We start from the raw sequence: 20,058 nt of genomic DNA, 5'->3' as shown, positions 1-20,058 counted from the left end.
TACAATTAGTTCAAACATATATTGAACTTACTTTGCCAGATTTTTATTTGAAAAGGCAAAAATAAGCAAAATGATAAAAAAAAATTTGGTGAAAAAACACATTTGTGTGGCAGAAATGTTTTTGTCCTGTCTTACTTTGGTAATTATCTCAATCTTGGTGTTTTGTATTTTGATGCTTTGGCAACACTGTTTAATATATAACTATTCAATATTTTATATAGAATTGAACTGAATCACTCCACTCGTCAGAGTTATTTTGTCAACCCTGAGGGGTCCTGACCCCTGAGTTGGGAATGACCTAGGCACGTGTCATAATTATGCAGTTTTTCTATATTTATCCTTTAATAGAGGTTTGTTTTTTGTGATATTTCAGTAAAATAATAACAGACAATCATTGACTGTAATAAAAATCTAAAAAGTTTTTTAGTGCATGTCTATTAAAGCATACTTTAAGTTTGTTTTTTCCTTCTTTTTTTTAATATAATCAAGGATTATGGGATGCCAAAGGACATTTCTATTCTATTCTGCATGTTAATCTAATGTTATTTATAGTTTAGATCATATATAGTGATGACATTCAAATTATAGGGCAAATTTGCAGGGCTGTTTTTGAGAAATATAAATTGTGATTTGTTTACAACCAGGCTAAATGTAGAGTGGTGAAATAAATTGAAACCAGGAACAGGGATGTGTATCTCGTCTTGCTTGTGTGTGCTTAAAAACAGTGCTCCTTAGGGGTACAAGCGGTCAAATACTCCACAGGGCACCTTTAAGTAAAATCACAGTCCCCCAGAATTACTGTGACATAAAGTGTGTTGGTGTCCACTGATGCAGAGTTACCCAAAGTATTTATGAGAAGGGAGAGTGGTGAGAAAGTCAATCCAATCAAAATTCTGTTAAATTAATCATCAAACGGGATCAAATGAGCAAAGAAGAAGTTTTATTATCCATTATTTGTACAGAGCTTCTTTATACAGAAGAATAATATACAGAAGACAAAGAATAAAAAGAATGGAATGACATTTTTACATGGAGTACCTTGAAAATCACAGGCACATTTGGGACAGTTTCAACTACATGGTAGTTATGTTTTAAACGGTCTCTTCTGACATTAACTGCAGGTCAGTTTGTTCTTAATGGTGGCAGCTCTACTCTGATCACATCTGCAAGCAAACATAACTACCCTCCATATCTGTAGCATCTGTCAATGTACCTGTATTTTCAGACTTTACTCATTCTAACTTTTTATAAACAAAAAATGGCGGATAAACTGTAACTCCATACAAAAACTTAACCCTAAATGTCGGCATATCCACTCTTCCTAGATTCATAGTTCACTGTCCTGAATACAGCAACAATTAAACTTTTCAAAGCTTGAACTATCAAAGCTTTACAGTTATTTCATTTATCTGGCGTCCATCTTTCAATAACACTTTCCCACAGTATGCATGGGTGGATATACCTTGTTCTTCATGGAGCGTGTTTTTCTTTGAACTCAGCTTGTGCACAGTGAGTCTGTGTGTGTTTTTGTGTGTGCATGTGTGCATATGTGCATGTGTGTAGTTTATGTGTGTGTGCATGCCCCCAGGTCTTGAGTCAAGTTTCTCCTAAATAACAATAGAGTGGAGGTGTCTGAAGCACATGATGACATCCAGAGGGATGGGAGGGCTCAGGTGATTTCCATCCAAACGCAGGTACCTGAGGCAATAGAACAGTTCCGTAACACTTCATTACCATGACGTCTATTTTGAAGAACTCATTAATTCCTTTTCTCACATTAGCAATTTTTTCTTCCTACCTACTTCCTTTGAAAGGGTGCAATTGCACAAGTTTTTATTGTTGAATGCCAAGATGTGACATAATGTGACCTACCTTAGTCTGGGCAACAGGCTGTGATCGCTCAGGTCAGCCTGCAGGCTGTAAGGACAGATCAGGGTGCCATTGATGCCTGTAAAGAAAACACACTGTCATGAATGTCAAGTCCTCAAATGTTGTTTTCCTTCAAAGCAAAAAATTAAAAGAATGTAAATTGAATAAAATTATTTTATTCATTTATAATACTAATACTTTAATCTTGGTAATTCATTAGGCACTTACTAAAAGATAGTCCAAAGTGCTCGAGGAAAGATTTTTAAAAAAGACATAAATCAGTCATTGTAAGCAAACAAATTAGGTCATTTAGTATAGCAGGAATAATACAAATGGGGTGAACAGATTACAGACAAGACACCAAGAAGAAATGAATAAAAAAAAGTTATTGACACTGTGATACTAAAGTGCAGCTTTTTATGGCCCTGCCAGAACAAACTTGTTCAGCTTTAGTCTCGATAGAGAAACAGTCATAACGGAACCGAAAAGCTGCTTGCTGACTCAAATAGGAAAGCAAGAAATAGCTAGCTTAGTCAAATCCAAAAAGTAAAATCTGTAAACTGTTTCGCAACAGGAGAGCAAAATGACACAAACTTATTCTGAGAAGTAAGATACAGACCAAGTGCTAAGAATTATCAAATGACATTATTTGGAGACATGTTTCTGGTCACCTGAGAAAAAAAAGTCCCAGCAGTCACTTTCTTTTTAGATCTGTTTTGGTCTCGACTTATGCTTGAGGAGAATATCTGGGTCCTTAGTTTGGTGGTCTGATCTTAAGCAGAGCTTGATATGTCTTTTATACATATATATATATATATATATATATATATATATATATATATACACAGTATTTGTACAGACTGCTTTATTTGCATCTCCCATAATCTCCTGCTAGCTTTGTTTTGCCTGTTACACCTTTATCATTCTAGTTAGTACATGGAGTTTGGTGACCTCCCAACATAGCCCTGCCCAGCATCAACCTGAACAGAGGACTACTCGGAGAGAATGACGGGAAAACACCTGCGCCGTGTGTGTCTTTTAAAAACGCTGATATTAAAGCAGCATTAATTGATTTTCTGGCCACTTGAGGGCCTTAGAAACAAGATTGACATGTTATGATGTCATGTCAAACAGCTGCGTATTTGCACTTATAGCAGACACAGAGACAGAGGCAACATCAGGCTTAGTTAGATTTGTGTTTCTGACCCGGCAAATGTAAATGTGTCCTTTTATGTCTGATTTGGTCCCTGTCAGTAACTGAAAAAGTATCTGTCTCTTTAGCTGCTCCATTATGTTCACCAGCTAGCGGGTAACTTCGTCCGACCGCAGTTTGGTGTTGGGCAGGTTCTGTACAGTGTGTTTATCAGTCATCAGTTATTTGTTCACACTGTGCACGCTGAATGTCCTGTAAAGATTTGTGTTGTTGCCTCGTCTCAACTAACTGTCAGTGCGACATAAACATGTTTCTGCTGCACTAGAGGGTGGTGCTGGACTTACTCTCGATGCTGTTGTGGTTGAGATGCAGGTGCTCCAGGTGACCGTTGAAGAGAGGAACAGAGGCGAGCTGGTTGTGGGCCAGTTGGAGGTCCAACAGGGAGGAAATGTTGAACACAGCCTTGGGAACTCCTTTGTCACTCAGCTGGTTGTAGTTCAGCCTCACAAACGCAAGGTGAGTGAAGCCTCTGAAGTAGTCTCTGAACAAAAGACAGGAAGAACAAATGAGATTTAACATCCAGCCAGTATTTAATAATACATGCAGTGTGTGTGTGTGTGTGTGTGTGTGTGTGTGTGTGTGTGTGTGTGTGTGTGTGTGTGTGTTCATCAGCAATGTCACAATGTGTGAACTGTATACTTGCTTTGGGATGTCATCTATACGGTTCCTGTCCAGGAAAAGCTGAATGAGGCCACTGGGCACACCATCAGGCATCTTCTTCAGGACGTTGTGAGCCAGATTGAGCTGCATGAGGCTCTTCAGGTCCTTGAATGTGTTCTTTCCCAGGTCACTGTCACTCAGCTGAGGAGGAAGAGTGTACACCATACAGTACAATATCAGTTACACGCTTGCGTTCGCTCCTGAGAGACACACAGGCGGTTGTCACTGTTCATACCAAAACAGCACTGTGTGGTAAGGTGCCCACAAAGGCACATTTAAACTGAGAGGTTTACCTGGTTGTGGTAGAGGTCGAGCAGAGTCAGGTTCCCCATCTTGCTGAAGGCACCAGCAGGGATCTTGGAAATACGGTTCTTTGCAAGGCGGAGCTGTTCCAGGCTTGCTGGCAGACCTGAAGGGACCTCTTTTAGGTGGTTACGGTGCACATAGAGATAGAGCAGTGCGGGGATCTTCTCAAATACCTGCATTAGATATAGACACAGAAGTTTTAGATGTATTGATGTTATTTTGAAATCATGAATGCTGATGGAGGAAACTCTCTGACCTTTTTGTCTATTCGATGAATACGGTTGTTTGCCAAGTTGATCCAGCGGACGTCAGTGGCGTTGATGAACGGCTCTGCCGTCACCTCTGAGATGTAGTTGTTCTGCAGGTACAAGTAGTGCGTTCTGGGTGGGATGACAGGGATCGCACGGATGTTCCGATTCTCGCAGTTGAGAGAATTCGGATAGTCTGGGGTGCATAAACACTCTCGGGGGCAATCAGGAAAGACGGATGGCGGGCCCAGGATGGGTGGGGGGAAGTCTGTGGGCTCCTGGGGCTCTGGCTGTGCCGGTACAGCAAGCTTGGGGACAGAAGGCTTCTTGGTGGGGACAGGGCGCCTGGTGGGCTTCTTTGGCCGAGGTCTCTGGGTGATCACTGCCCCCATCAGGAGGAACAGAGCCAATGCAGAGAAGAGTCCCGCGCCGGCCTTCATTGTCCTACAGCAGAGAAGAAAACAGAGGTCGTTCATTTTTTGTGTACAGTTACAAGGGTTAAGTAAAGAGAGAGAGAGAGAGAGAGAGAGAGAGAGAGAGAGAGAGAGAGAGACAGACAGAACACACAACACGTCATTTTTGGTTCTGCTTGTTAGCCAACATGGTGAGCTAATTCTACCCAGAAAGTTTAACAACTGGAACACTTTGGTCCTTTTTCTGTTTCTTGCTCTGTGTGGCAGCTCTGGGGCAGTGCTGACTCTCAAGTGCGTACAAACCCTGTTCCCTTTATCCGCAGCCTTTTAGAAGCTCAGTGCAGACCAGTTGTCTCTGAATACACTGAAAACTTGAGTACGCAGCTGTTTGTATTTTGATTGTTCATATTTTGGGAGGGGCTTGGGAACATTTTTTTTGACTTGCAGCAAAAATATTCCCAATCCCTGCTGGTTTTTGTTCAAACTGTGTTGAGATAGGGCTGAACTGGCTGAAACAGTAGTATCAAGACAAACACGAAGCAGGTTTCTTTTGGACCTTAACCATGAAAACAGTGATTGTAGAATTGTAAACCAAAACCTTCAGCAGTCTGCCACCTGAACTGTTACTACGCTTTTATTCTAACATCAAATATTATTACTGTGTGATGCTGTTCTTACAGGGAGGAAATGTTTCTATTTATGACTTCAGTGTCCTATTGCTTTGAAAATAATTAAGATTTGTACACTAAGCAAGAAGGCCTAGTCTGTTACTTTTCCACTGTCAGTGTCTGTATGGATAAGGAAAAAATGCTAATGAATGCTATCAATCAATTATGATAAATAAATATAGTGTCGTTTGGTTTGTGGTTTGTTATTGTAAGAGAGACAGAGAGTAGGCAAGAAAGTCTAAGGCAGAATGATCTGTTTAATTTAATTAAGTTCAAGTGTGGGAAGGGCAGATACTGATACAGGAAATTGGTACTTATGAGGAAGAGGAGAAGAAAAGTTTGGGGATAAAGGCTCTATTGTTTGCACTTGTCCAGAGGGAGAGCTGTGGAGGGGAAACTGTAGGTCTGGAAGGTTTAAGCTCTTTGACCCAGGAGAGGCTGAAAGGAAACTGGACCAAATCCCAATGAGACCCTGATTGATCTCTCTCTTAAATCAATGTACATATATGTCTTGAATTGCAAGATTAGGTGCATACTCTTTTATTTCCACCAGGAATATGTTTTCAGTGTGAGTTAGTCTTTAAGAGTTTTTTCAGAGATTAAGAAATTGGCATAAACGGTGTTACAAACTCATCTAACACACACCCAAGAGTTTGAACTTTCAGCAGGAGAACAGATGGGAGGTGATTTTAGGTTTTGTACTGTAATTGATGACTTTTAAAAAATGTGTCCGACAGATGTTTGCAACTTACATCAGTTTAGCTTGTGTGTGTAAAATGTAATGACCTCCATCTTCTCAGGCTGGAAGACAGACTGACACAGACTCACACACACACACAGATGCAGATGTTTGACCTTTGATCACAAGAATGTACAGCGGAGATAAGTTCACTTTTCAAAGTGGAGCGATATCGTTTCAGGCTGAGCTGGCTGCGTCTTTTAATCCCAAACTTTTAGATTGTACAGAATGTCTGTATGTGTGCATATCTTTCTTTGAACTGTGCATTGTAGCTCAGCAGCATAAGCCTGCTGTAAACTGTCCCCACACAGCTGTCAAAATAATGCCTTGGTACAAATGCACGATTATTTTCCAATCACTTTTTAGGAAAGCATCTGGCCAATTTTTGATAAACGTCACAAATGAATCACGGGGCAGGAATGAGGCTTAGAGCCAAAATCTGTCCCGCCTGGAAAAACATATCTGAACTTTTTTCTGACAGTGTTCACTGGCACTGCCCTTCCTTTTCCCTCTCTGCCTTTCAGAGCCTCCCAGGCCCTCGCTCAAAACCACAACCAGCCCTTCTCCCCCCTCGTGCCGCTGCTGTCTTGACCGGTATTCTGGCAAACAACTAAAGACCCAAAGTCAGAGATGCCTGACTCATTGGTTTGTTATTTGTGACCTAAATAAGTAAATCCAAATCATATCAGTGTGTGAACTGCACTTATTGCAGTGGTTTAGTGATTCTTGTAGTAAATCTCTGCACTAATCTTTGGAACACACAAAATGGTAAACCGTGTTATAATACATTAACCATCTTCTGTTGCTTTCAATCACAATACATAATCTTCATTTGCAGATGGAGTTTGTCCAGTTGTCATGAAAATGTTGAATTATAATTCTGTAACCACACGACAAATCGACTTTCGATGCAGCCACTCATTGGATTTAATGGTGAATTCATCTTCTCAACTGCCGTTTCCAAGGTGAGCAATGCATTTTGAACCTCGTTGACATTTCAGTTTTAATTATCTTGAATGGAAATTCCAAATATTTCCAGTAAATTTAAAGATCAGCCATAATTGAATATATTCATACATATTGAAGTTATATTGACTTTCCCATGATTGAAGTTGTTTTTATTGTGTGTTTTTTTACATCAAAGACCAAAATATTATTGCAGATGTTTTAAATGGCAGCTATCTTTAAAAACGAAAGCTATGGTTATGATATCTTTTCAATTTTAGCACTAGTTGCATCTTAATACCAGGTAAAGGTTCTTATAAAATAAATTAGTTCATAAATGTATTTATAACATCACAACTGTATATTCAGACTGTTGTTTATGTTTATGTGTATCATAATTCTCATTCTGGAAGAGCAGCCAGAGAAATAAAGCTTTATTCCCACAACATCATCGATCGATGAGCTCTTTCCCATTCATCACAGTTTCTTACTTTTCTATTGACAGAGCTGCTGCAGAGCTGCTGCTGTCGTACTTGAAACCAAAAATCATCACCAGTGTTTTGTAACGATACTAAAAAAGCCACGAATAAGAGTTGCGTCATGCAGAGCAGAGTTCAGAAATCTGACTCAAGATATCTGAAAATATCTGTGATTAATCAACACAATTACAAATGTCTCTAAATATCTTTCAACATGTGTGTGCTGAGATAAATATGTGACATAAAACAAACTGTATCATCTGACTGTCATCATGGGTTATGGAGATGCATTTTATGTTAAAAAGTGGCTGATACACACACACACACACACACACACACACACACACACACACACACACACACACACACACATGCATAGTTTCCGTTCTGGATTGGAGTTTCACCCAATGATAAAGGAATCTGCCCTCCTTTTGAAACCATCATCCACAGCAGATACTTTGCACTGGTGCCAAAACATGTCCTCATGTGGGTGTGGCAGTCCTGCATTGGCTGTGCAAAGACTGGATCTATATGCATCTGGATGTGCAGTGAAAGAGTTGGAAGGCGCACTGACAAAAATAGTTAATGAACAGAAATATGATGATTATAATCCAAACTAACTTGGAAGTATAGAAGAAACAGAACTCAGCACCATCAGGCTCCTGCAGGCAATCTGTTCTCCTGCCTGACTGGACACTGTCATCATTGTCTCTTTGTCCTGATCATCAGTCAGCTCAGCCTAGATCGAGCAATGTTTTCCTTTTACGTTCGTCACACGCTGCAAAGAAGGACTTTTTAAACATTCAAGGTACTTAAAATACAGCAAATCAGAACAGCCTGTGTTTTTAAAAACAAAAACAAAATAAGCATGCCTTTTTAACTCATTTCCAGAGTCCTTTTCAGTTTTATTTTGACCTTTGGTTAACACCCATCCAGGGAAGATGATCCGTCAGAATTTGTAACGATGAAAAATAAATTACAACTTCACAGCCGAATTAGTAAAATTCCTTTCAGCAAGAAGAAAAAACAAAACAAAACTGCTTGTAAAACTCTGAGGATCCATCTGATGAGCTGCAAAAATGAAGATCCTTCTGCACCAGCCAAAGTGAGCCACAGGCCTGTTTTTATAACCGCGACTAAAGCTCCACTCTCTTCATATTTTAACTCTTCTGCAGCAGCAGCTCTCCCCTCTCACTGATGGATAAAGCTGGAATCAAGGTGAGCGTGCAGGAGCGGAGAAAAACGTCAGAGTGAAAGTGTGTGGCAGCTCACTGGAGGACAGAGTACCACTTTGTATGGCACAGCGTTTCTATAGAAACACACCAGCATGGCCCAGCTGTGCCAGTGCCAGGATCCTCTGTCAGTCGACAAACGGACACTCACACTGCTCTTGCTGCTTCTGTTTCACGCACGAACACACTCCTGCCTGTTCTTATCTTATTGATCATGCCTCATCCAAAAAAAGCCCCCCTGGAAACAAAAAATAAAGTTTCTTACCTGCCTCTGGTACCTGCCCTCTTTTGTCAAGTCACAAGTTTTGTGTCTTTTCGTCTCTCTGCCTCTCTCACTCTTGTCCTACCCCTCCCTCTCTCTCCCTCTCTCTCTTCCTCTGTTTCTCTCCGTCCCTAACCCTCCCCTCCCTCTTGCTCTCCCTCTCTCTCTCCTTTGGTGGACAAGCCTGCCTGTCGGGTTTGTTACTTGGCTTTTTTCCCTCTGAAGGTCACAGTGGTTCTTTCTCCCCCTCTGCTCGACTCAGGGCCAGAGAGATTTAATCTTAATTCCTTCTGGAAGACCGCAGACTCTTTCATGTGACTAAACTGTGTCATAGTTTGTTATTATTTCGTTCTGTCACTGCAGAGCAGGAGGGTGTTTGTATCAAAAAGGCAAAAAGGGGGGGGGGGGGGGGGGTGGGCGTGGCTTTGCTTGCATATTTATCTATGCACAAGCATGTGTTTCTATATCAGAAGACTTTTGTGAACACTGAACCTCTGTTAGGGAAGGCCCAGCTGTAATTGCAACTCTTCTCTGTCTCCCACCCACTCTGCTATTGTTTAGATGAGTGCACACAGATCCAGTCATGTGTTTTTCATTAGCAGCATCTCTCTGCTGACTCCATAGCGTCTTTTCTGTGTCAGTTAAGTGTCCAGAGAGATTTTTTCCCCTCCAGCATCAGTAAACTCAAACAGTCTGATTACTGAGGTCCAGCTGCGGCATGATGTGTATGTGTGTGTGTGTGTGTGTGTGTGTGTGTGTCTGTGTGTGTGTCTGTGTGTGTGTGTGTGGGGCAGTCTTACAGGAAATGGGGCTGTGTGGCACTCTGATTAACAAAGTGTAGAGCATCTATATATGTGTGTGTTTGTGTGTGCTTATATGTCACTGGGGGATAGCAGGCAGACGTGTTTGCTGCGCTGCATTCCTGCAGAGTGAGCTGCAGCCAAAGTATAATGAGGCAAACACATGTGGGGAAAAGTCTGAAACACACATGTACATGTACATGTGGCTCCTTCTTGCACTTTCCCCTCACATTCTTTCTCTTTTCATGATTTCTCCCCACTGCACTCCCGTCTCCTCTTTACTCAGTCACCACCATACTGAGCTCAGCCAGACCAGACTAAGGATAATTCCACAAATAGGACAATGAGAGAGAAAAAGTAAAAATGTGAATATGTAACAAACGCGTCACTTGTTGGGTGGTTGCTGTCTCTTGCTCATCCTCTCTGCTGCCATTTAAGGGAGGCTTGAGAGGATGCTATTTAATGACTCAGCTCCTCTGATCAACTGCAGCAACCTAATTTCTCTGTAAGAGTTTTTGTTTTGTGCAGGGATGACATCACTGGAAAGAGTTGCTCATTAACAGCAATGTTTCACGATTTTATGTCCATAATGTAATATCATCAGAAATGAATTTAGAACAGCACATTTAAAATGTTTGAATGGAATAAACTGGAAATTAAAGGAAAGATGATTCTCTGAATGAGGTGGTCTGCCACAAATTGTCGGCTTCTCTTTGGCATGGCACCGATGTTAAATGTGACGGGCTCGTTCTGTGGCTGCAGAGCTGCCTCTACATAAATGGCCGACAAATGAAAGTGGAAAGCCCAAACAACAATGGAGGCCAGACGGACAATACAGTGTGTGTCTGTGTCACATTAGTGAGAATCTCTCATGATCAGTTCCACTCTCATAATTAATTTGCGATATTATTTATAGTGTTATTAGGACTCCACTGTCCAGTCTAATACATAGTGGAAACACAACATAAGATGAGGATGTTGGATTAGGACAAAATATAGTTGTCCAAGAAATCAATAAATCAGTCAATCAATCAATCAATCAATCAATCAATCAATCAATCAATCAATCAATCAATCAATCAATCAATCAATCAATCAACTGTGGGGATTTGTGAGACAAACTATGAAAGCAAATCTAATGAAGCTTAGCGATAGTTCAATCAGGAAGACTATCTCTACTCTGCTTTCTTTCACAATTCTGTAGATTCTCCCTCTTTCACCACACTCCTTCAGGTGTTCGGCAACCAATCAGATCTCACCACGATCTCAACCAGCCAGTCACATCGTCTCTGTCATAATTAAAAATCTGTTCTCCTCTCTGCTGCTGTCATTTCCGTGCATTTGCTGCGACCCTCCTCCTCCTCCTCCCCTTCTACCTCCAGTCTTCATATCCAGTCACGCCGAGCTCATCGTCGCTTGTCATCACATCCAGATCTCCAGCTTCTCTCCTTCAAATTTACAGTGTTTAGACTCTGGGGGGTTTGTTATACTTCGCACAGCCTCACCCCCTTTTCACATATGATGACATCATGATGGGGTCTAATCGCTTTTCCTCTCGCTCATGGCAATAAAAGTTTGTTCGTTTACTCTTCGCTTGATGAACATCTTCTGTTTTTTCCTTTTCTTACCTGTCAAAAATCTGTCCATTGTACTTGGAATTAAGTGTGTTTATATTCTCACCTTAGGTTTTCTATCAGACATTTAGGTCTAGCGTCCTGTGTTGACAACGTGTAAGAGGTTGCCTCACATGGCCGTCATCTCATGGCGCTACCTATTTAGACATCATTCATTTATTAGAATACATTTTGATGTATCATGTATTTCTTTGTGCACTTATCACAGCTTAAAAGTAGCTAACCTTAGAGAATAAAACTGTGTGGTTTGGATTTGCATGTGAGAACTGAGTCACATGGGCCGAGGAATGTAACTGCTTGGCCCAGCAGCGCTCAGATACACAGAGTCTGGACAGAGATGGTGGGATGCTGGTGCTCTGTTTTTCAGGGCTGAATTCAACCTGTTGATTCAAGAAAATAGATATTTATAGTGGCAGACAACCGCTCTTTACTGCAGGAAATCTTTAAGCTGCAGTCCTCCTCATTGCTTTTGCATTTTGCAGCTGCTGCTCTCCAGGCAGATGCAAAGAGTGAGGCAGGCTCAGGCTCCAGTCCAGAATGACTTGGTGTGTATAATAAGCTGAGAACTTTCCAAGAACGGCATGTTCTGTCATCTGCAGAGTGATTTGGATGATTGAGCTGTTTGGTTTAAAGGAGACGCGCGCATGAGTTTCTGCCAGAAATGTTCCCAAAGGAAATACAGCCAGATGAAAATAAATATTCCACAACATTTACTGACAACTATCTGATCCGTTTCACAGCATCTTGTAAGCACTACGTATACAAGTTCTGCGGGCCACGCCCACTTTTTCTTTTCCAAAGTCAACGCTGAATCCACGACTTCGATGCCCACATTGGCAAATGTTAGCAGTCTTTTATAAAAACCAAGTTTTTACAGTATTCTCATTGTCTTTGCCCTCTTAAATAATTGTGATTACACAAATTATATTATTATTGTATTAATCATGATGAGTAAACTTTGTTATTCACTCAACACAATGTGTTTATAGGAATAGATTTAGTGCATAAACACGCAGCAGATGAAGTCAAAACAAACTGCATCCCTTCACTGCTTGTTTTATCTGCCAAACAAAAGGGGACAGACGTGTTCAGTTTTCATGCTTTTGTTTGTAGCTCCACCATCAAGAGCTGCCTAAAAATAGGACACAGCATGCCACAGCAGCAGGTATTTGGAAGGCCCTTTGTTTATCTATAAAGTCCAATGGAAAATATTTCTCTCATCTTAGGATTGTTAAAATTAATTTCTGTCTTTCAATATAAATGCCAGTGAATTATACAGTCTAACTTCTTCAAGCTTATCACATCATTGAAATGAAAATGTTATAACGCACACTTGAACACCATCAGTAACTGTGGATCCCAAACGCTTGCACATGCTGACCTAACTGTTACACAACAAAAGGCTCCTGTACAGAAAACTACCGTTAAACTGCTGTTTGTCTCACAGCATCTACAGTCACAACAGTTGTGGCTCATACGCAACACCAAAGGCAGCTGCTGAGACTGAGAAGCATTACGTAATGCGTGAAATCATACAACACACGCTATTAACTGAAAAGCACTTTCTCCAGTTATGCGCATGCCAGTAGAAAGAAACCACCTGGACAGTGGACGATGCATTAAATGAAACGTTGTCCAGCCCAGACAGACTTCAGCTCATGCACTACACACGATCTGATGAGCTTCAGTCACAACCGGTGCCGTGACTTCTTGGAGCAAGTTATATAATCATTACTTTTTTCAGCAATGGTTTTCTTCACAGGTGACTTGAAATGCTTGACACCTTTGTTATTCTCTTTGGATTTGACAGCTGGGTGTAATCCACAGCTGACTGCGATCCAATGACTGTGAATGGTTGATTGAAGACATCCGTCTGCATATTGCACAGTCAAGCCAGAAACCATGATGAAGCCAGCTTGTCTCGTCTGTGACATGTTGGTTTGTTTAAAGTGCATGGAAAATATAGGTTTTACATGCCTTTCAATAAAAACACCCAACACTTGTCAGAACTGATTTTCATGTGGTTCAGACATCTTGTTATAAGTTTTCCTTTTCTTATTGCTCCTTCTGCACTTTATTTTGATTGCTATGTTTCAGTTTAATTAGTGCTTTGAAATTCATCACAGCAGTTTTTGTCAGTAATTACCCAGTGAATATCATGTACAATAGTGCTGTCCCTTTAAATCATAATGCACCTGTCTGTCACCCGAACAGGTAGATGTACTGCGAGTACTCGAAAGTTATGGCTTGTTTTGGAAGATTTTATATTGAATACACACATCATTTGTTTGCTTTTTCTCATCTGCATTTCCTTCATGGAGGGTGGAAGTCACTGTTCGCTCTCTATAGTTAGACACATTTACCGCTTTAAGAGCCGAGTAATTTTTGAAACAATGGGGTTCTTGATTTCAGAGGTAGACAGAAGCAGGCTTGGCATTTCTAGGTGGCAGCAGTTGTTGGGTGAAATGACGACTCTCGTTGGCACAGCCGATCATCGGAAGCAAGCAACCGAATGAACATCACTTTATCACAAGTAAACACAACAGTGTCCAATCCGAAACTCACCCAACCTGCCATTCCTAGTTACTGTTGCTAATAAGTGGAGATTAAACAATCGCTGTTCGGGGGAGGGATTTAGCTAACATTCAACGGACTGAATTTAAAACAACTCGGTTAAAACCTAATATACGGTCAATGTGCGTGTGAGGATGTAGTTAAAAACTGTTGCGGAAGTGCTGTGATCATCTGAAATCTGAAGTCCTGTTTGCATTCTGCCAAGTGTCAACTCGTTTCAGCTCTTTATATGTTTGTCTCTCTCCTCAGATCTGCTAGTCTCTTTAGCTGAGCAGTTACCGAAGGCCTCTTTCTCTCTCTCCCACTCTCTTCCTCTCTCTTGTTTGGTGTGTCTTATCTTTAGTTATCCCTCTGCCTCCTTTATACTTGGTCTTGTTTGAAAAAAGTCTCTAAATCTAGCAAAACATAAGTTGGCAACACTACAGGCTTTAAACATCTCCCTAATATAAACTGCAAATAGTTTTGGAACAGCAACGGCGATTGGGGAAACTCCAACTCAGTCACAGGATTCAGCTGACCGCTGGTGGAAATATGATCAGTCAGTCAGTCATTCAGTCAGGGACATTCATTATTATAGGGCTGTTGCAATTCAGGCAAAAATCAATAAAGCATAAAGGCCTTTACCTGGACTCAAATTATACTTCCATTTTAGGAGATGCATGAATGCACCTAATATGTTGCATAAATGTATGAATGATGATGTTTACACAGATGGATTCTTTTTGATAAAAAAGGAAGCACAAGCCTACCATGCCCATATGCTTTATTGTATGATATGTGGCACTGCACTGCTGCGGTACAGTATGAGTATGTGTATGTGTATGCAGTAGTAGGATGTGTACGCATGTGTCTATATTGTGTTGGGTAAGCCTCATATGTTTCACATATGCGCCTCTGCACTGGTACTCAATTAAATATGGAATGTGTAATATAGAGTCCGTAAGTAGTCGAACTCTCCTCTCACACGCAACGCACATAGTTCACACACATACAACGTTCAGCCTGGACCCTGAACTCTCCATCTCTCACTTTTTACCACTCTGACACATGCAGCCGACTACACCCCTAGCCCCAGCCCCTACCTCTGTTAATGTTCAGTTAGCAAGCTAATGACATAGAGAATAGAAAACAAAAACACAACTACTCACTCTGCTGAGTTGAATTGCATTATCAGCTGCCTAAACAGGGTCCTGAGGAAATCATCGGTGGTGCACAGTGCAGAGACTGTGGAACAACCTCAGGAACACGGCCCCTTTCACTATAATGACAAATCCTTCAGACAGGAAGTTTACAAACAGACTAAATCCTCCGTATCTCTCTTATGTTGGATATCACACTTCACACACAAAAAAAATAGATGTGAGAATAAACGCTGTATTTAGAATTTGTAATAAAAATGTCTTTATTTCTCATTTCCTTGGCTAAACCATTTTAAGAACAGAGGATTTTGTGAAGATTATCTGTTCTCTTCCATATTTTTGAGGCTCATTACTCTAAGCTTGTGGTGATAACTATTTCTGAAATTGGGTTAAAAAATGAATTGCTGGTGTACGTTTGCGCTCTCTTTTGCAATGAGGAGTTTTTACCACACTGCATGTGCAAGACTCCATAAAACAGAAGTAACTGTCCACAGACCTAAAAGGAAATACAAGACAGCAGAATCAGCGTCTTTGTGTGTGTGTGTGTGTGTGTGTGTGTGTCTAATGAGAGCGCTGGAGGTCTTAGTCTTGCTTGTAAACAAGCCTGTAAATGAAACTAACAGCTTCCTCAGTCATCTAGCCAAAACTAGAAGTACCATACAAGTCTGCAATGGATGAAGAGATGATTTTTCCTCCCTGCAACAAACAGTCTCTTTACACAGCCGGGAGGTCTGAAGCTCTGTGTATATGATTTCCCTGTCAGTTGTTCCACCAGCCTGCCCAGTAGTTTTGTTTGATGCTTGTTTGTTAAACAATACATGTTAAAAGAACTGATTTTGTGGGACAGTGAGACAACTTGCATTCGACTCCACAAAGTGAATCCAAAAAACATAATACTTTTTCTCCAGTTGATTGTCCTGCGACTACTGGAACACTTGACCTGCCAGCCAGACCTTAAGTCATTCGTGATCTCAGTACAGCAACAAATAGCACTCACACCAGCCAAAGTTTCCAAGTCAGTAACCTAAAATCTCGTACTTCATCCATAATCCCAATAGTCTACCTTGAGGATACAGTGGAGGTCGTGCCTGCTAACCTTTGCCAAGTAGCTGCTGATTTATTGTCACAAAGGAACAGAAATTATTGGAGTACAAGCTCCAACAACATTTTTCTGTTTTCCTAGGCAGGATAAAAATTAAGAAAACAACCCTGTGCTGGGACAACTCATTAGCTTTTTTCTTCTCTATCACATATTGCTAGTATTAAATATTATCTGAATATTATCAGTTAATATTATCTTGGCAACTTGAGTAAATTTTATTTGTTGAAATCCCAGCAGCAAAATTAAATTGATCTCTGTTAAATAATTATCTGACAACGCTATTTACTTTAAAGCCTGCATTAATTGATTTATTTTCACCACTTGGTGGCAGCGCAGCAAACTGTGAACACCACACTGACATCTCATCACATAAAGTGTGATATATGACAAGCATGTGAATTCGTGTAGCTAACTGTTACCTATTTACACATCAAGCAGGTATGGAGCAAAATTTGCATTAACATGGAGTCATGTTTTAAACAAAAAGACCACTATTTACTCTGTTTAACTCTATTTTGGTCTCAACCAACTCCAGAGGGAAAGATCTGGACTTAAGCAGCTAAATGTTCTGCTATCTTAACCAGCTAGTTGCTCATTGTGTCTGTCTGCTGTTTGATGATGAGCAGTTTGTGGACAGTGGCTTTATCGGAGCTTTTTCTCTTGAAAAAGCTGCCTGTTGAAATGAGGATGAGAAATGAGGTTGATGAGAGCGGTGAGAGTGAACCGAAATGATGAAGTTGCTAGTTTTAAAACCAAAAACAACAAGCTGAAAGACACTGACATCTCCATAAGGCTACGGAGGGTTACAGAGTTAGATGATGTGGGTTAATCACGACAAGTAACCTCTGAATGTCAGTGAGTGACTTGAGTGAGAGTCTGAGTTGAGTGAGTGATGAAGTTGCACCATTAGTTGGCCGAGTGTTTGACTGTAGGCTGTTTCTCTTTGAAAATGAAACATTTTCTATTACGTCATCAGGTGTTGAGTCAGGAGATCCACAGCCGTCTTCATGCTCAGTCCTCTTTAGTGACTTCTTTATTTTCAAAAAGGCACTTACAACAAATTTAGTGACTTTGGACAAACCTTACCTAATTTAATGAAAGCGAGCTGCCAGTAATGCCCGGGAAACGAGAGGCACACCACTCTCTGCGTCTACTCTGTGTGGCAGAGAGACAGAGCAGCCGAATGCCTAATGTGGTCAAAGATCACAGCGCAGTCTTTGCCTCTAACTTACGTGTGTGGTGATTTTGTCAGACGAAGTTGTGGTTAGGCTATAAAGTCAAACTCTTAGCAGTGCAGAGAAGCAGCTTGGAAATGGTTTGCAAGTGACTTTTGGTTAACACGTAGTCTTAATGTTTCAGTCACTATGTCAAACTTGTTGAGAACAGCTTTATTGGGAATCCAGCTGTATTAAAATACTGTATAAGAGAGAGAGTAGGACAGAGGCGAACAGATAAAATGCTGAAATGGCTGACACGAGGCAGAATACAGATGTGATGCAATCACTTGAATGTGCTATTACACTATTACATCATCTAGCAACATTTAGTAACTTTTTGAGCAGGCTTTTCCAAAGAAAGTAGTTGCTTACAGCAGTTCCACAACAGTTTTTATCTGTGTCCACAATTTCACACATTGATCATACACGATCCAGCCATATACCAGGTTCTGACCTAATCTAGTCATCTGTTGATATAAAGAATATTGATTAGTGTAGCTTTAAAAAACTGACAAAGTAAGTCTCCCCCAGCCAAGGGTCCCAGACTTTTGAATCTCTGCCCATATAACTAATTTTCTTTGCAGATAAAATTCACAAACTGATTTCTAGAAAGAACAAAAACAAATAAAGAAGCAACTAAGAGCCATTTGGAAAAAATGAACAGTGATAATACAGCAGCAGTGGATACAGTTAGAATGAGATTCAAAAGATTCAAAAGAGTTGATATGTATCTAACCTGATGGAGAACCTGACCCTGATGTGTTTCTGTGGGTAGAGGGATGTGATATGTGAGTGGACCTGAGCTCTGCAGCTCTCTATGTTGCTGTTATGACACCGCAGGGAGCTTCACGGCAGATTGTTTTGACTGGAGGTTTCCAAGGCAGAGTTTTGTTCAGAGGAGAGGAATGGCCAGAGGTTTAATGATTCCACCAGAGTTTTATTCTGTTTTTTAATGGCTGCAAATACAATCCCCTAACTATGAATAACTTTTAAACTAACATGAATAAATGTCTTTCTTCAATCCGGATTTTATGAAAAAGAACTCATATGATATGAGGTCTTAGACCAGAAAAGTAGGGCTATAATAGACAATACTGCCTGGAGCTGCTTTTCTTGAAATGAAACTGTTGTCTACCGGTTTTAAACACTCTTTCTTTTTTCCATGTCCATTTTACATTTTTTTCCACTACATTTAGATCCTCTTTTGCTGAGCATCAGTGAGTCTGGAATTTGTGATGGAAAAAATGATTAGAGATTAGCTATCCACCATTAAGGACAATGACCACCTCAATGTCTTGCAGTTAATGCAACAATAGCACATTCAGTCAGGGGCTCATTCCACTGTGACGTGCCAGCGCAGCCTTTCAGGTGCTCACATGTGCCATCTGGCTCTAGAGCGTCTCGTCCTGCATCATAAACACCAGCCAGCTGGCAATTCCTGAAAATCTACATCTGCTTCTTCCCAACTGTTTGAGAGACACACTGGTGAATATTCACTAATACAAACTACTTACCATATTTCAAATGTGTTTTCCTTTAAAATCCCAGTATTTTTGCTGCTAATAAAACTGTGCTTCATATTTGATCATAGTGCCTCATGGCTCTGAAAATGAGGAATGCAGCGAGAGGTCTGGTTTTAGTATGCAAGGACGACTGATTTACAACACTAACACCCAGTGCAGTAAAACAAAGAAATATTGAGAGAAAAATCAAGTTTGTGGTGAAAAGCAGAGCTAATATATGACATTTATAAAAGAGAGCATGCTGAAGATATGACAGCATCAACATGTTCAAAAGTACCTGTAGCACCTACCTCTACAGAGGTCACAGAGAGGTTAAACACAGTTAAAAGAAGGGTTTGACATTTTAGGAAACATAAACTCATTCAATGTTTTGCAGAGAGTTGGAAGAGTAGATCGATATCACTCTCATATATGTTAAATATGAAGCCAGCAGCCAGTTAACTTAGCTTAGCATAAAGACTAGAAACTAGAAAAGCTTTGTTCAAATGATAGAAAATCGAGTGTATGCTTATTAATTAACATGCTATATCTTTTTTGTTTAATCCACACAGAAACAAATCAGGAGTCTATTTGTACAGAGCCAAGCTAGCTACTTTCCTGAAGCTAGCTAAGCTTCATATATAAAGTTGATAAGCTTATTTCCCAAAATGTAAAAATATTGCTTAAAGAAAGCTTGATGTAACAGCTATTCTGCTTGAATCATGTCTACAGCCTCTCAGCAGCAACATGGAACCATGAACCCATCCATCATGATTTCATACCTACGCTGTCCACTGCTGGCAGCTGGTTGTCACTGGGAACAAGCTTACACAGACTGTTATGGTTAATACTCGTCCCTCAAAGGAACTCTGTGTGAGTGACTCCTGCTTCTGGTAAAAGTTGGTCCAGACATAGCAAGACTGTGATCAGACCATCAAGCACACACACAGCATTTATAAGACATGGAGTCACCTGGAAAATATGGCAATGGCTTTAGCAATGGTACATGGAACACAAACAAACACACACACACACACACACACACACACACACACA

At 40.5% G+C, this 20,058-nt stretch overlaps 1 protein-coding gene and 1 long non-coding RNA gene across 4 annotated transcripts; one reads left to right on the top strand and one right to left on the bottom strand.

The window, feature by feature from the left end:
* Positions 1-918: 918 nt before the first annotated feature.
* On the bottom strand, positions 919-18,295 carry prelp (proline/arginine-rich end leucine-rich repeat protein). 3 transcript variants are annotated; one of them, XM_023423656.2, is made up of 8 exons: positions 9,038-9,133; positions 8,162-8,318; positions 4,305-4,740; positions 4,036-4,221; positions 3,726-3,883; positions 3,367-3,563; positions 1,873-1,948; positions 919-1,698 (listed from the first exon to the last, which is right to left on the bottom strand). In XM_023423656.2, the coding sequence occupies exons 3-8, from the start codon at positions 4,734-4,736 to the stop codon at positions 1,608-1,610; spliced, it is 1,140 nt and encodes a 379-aa protein (XP_023279424.1). In that variant the 5' UTR covers positions 4,737-4,740; positions 8,162-8,318; positions 9,038-9,133; the 3' UTR covers positions 919-1,607. The 3 variants fall into 3 exon arrangements, with proteins under 3 accessions (XP_023279424.1, XP_023279425.1, XP_023279423.1); XM_023423657.2 differs by lacking the exons at positions 8,162-8,318; positions 9,038-9,133 and adding an exon at positions 18,237-18,295; XM_023423655.2 differs by lacking the exon at positions 8,162-8,318 and having other exon boundaries at positions 9,038-9,153.
* LOC147818121 (uncharacterized) lies at positions 4,838-9,034 on the top strand. Its single transcript, XR_015438306.1, has 4 exons — positions 4,838-5,000; positions 6,641-6,761; positions 6,955-7,081; positions 8,716-9,034. It is a non-coding gene; the product is annotated as an uncharacterized LOC147818121 (long non-coding RNA).
* Positions 18,296-20,058: the final 1,763 nt, after the last annotated feature.

This window comes from Seriola lalandi, unplaced genomic scaffold (genome assembly GCF_002814215.2).
Source record: "Seriola lalandi dorsalis isolate HSWRI2012SDOR001 ecotype SW California unplaced genomic scaffold, Sedor1 jcf7180002054692, whole genome shotgun sequence".
Classification (NCBI taxonomy): Eukaryota; Metazoa; Chordata; class Actinopteri; order Carangiformes; family Carangidae; genus Seriola; species Seriola lalandi.
This window is presented reverse-complemented; position numbering and strand designations above follow the sequence as displayed.

Bases quoted from the DNA above. Each gene is read 5' to 3' on its own strand.
- prelp (XM_023423657.2), bottom strand. From the start codon at position 4,736: ATGAAGGCCGGCGCGGGACTCTTCTCTGCATTGGCTCTGTTCCTCCTG. The intron at 3,564-3,725 runs GCAAGTATACAG...TCTTTTGTTCAG, and splicing joins CGTATAGATGACATCCCAAA to AGACTACTTCAGAGGCTTCA. The intron at 1,949-3,366 runs GTAAGTCCAGCA...TTTTCTTTACAG, and splicing joins CAACCACAACAGCATCGAGA to GCATCAATGGCACCCTGATC.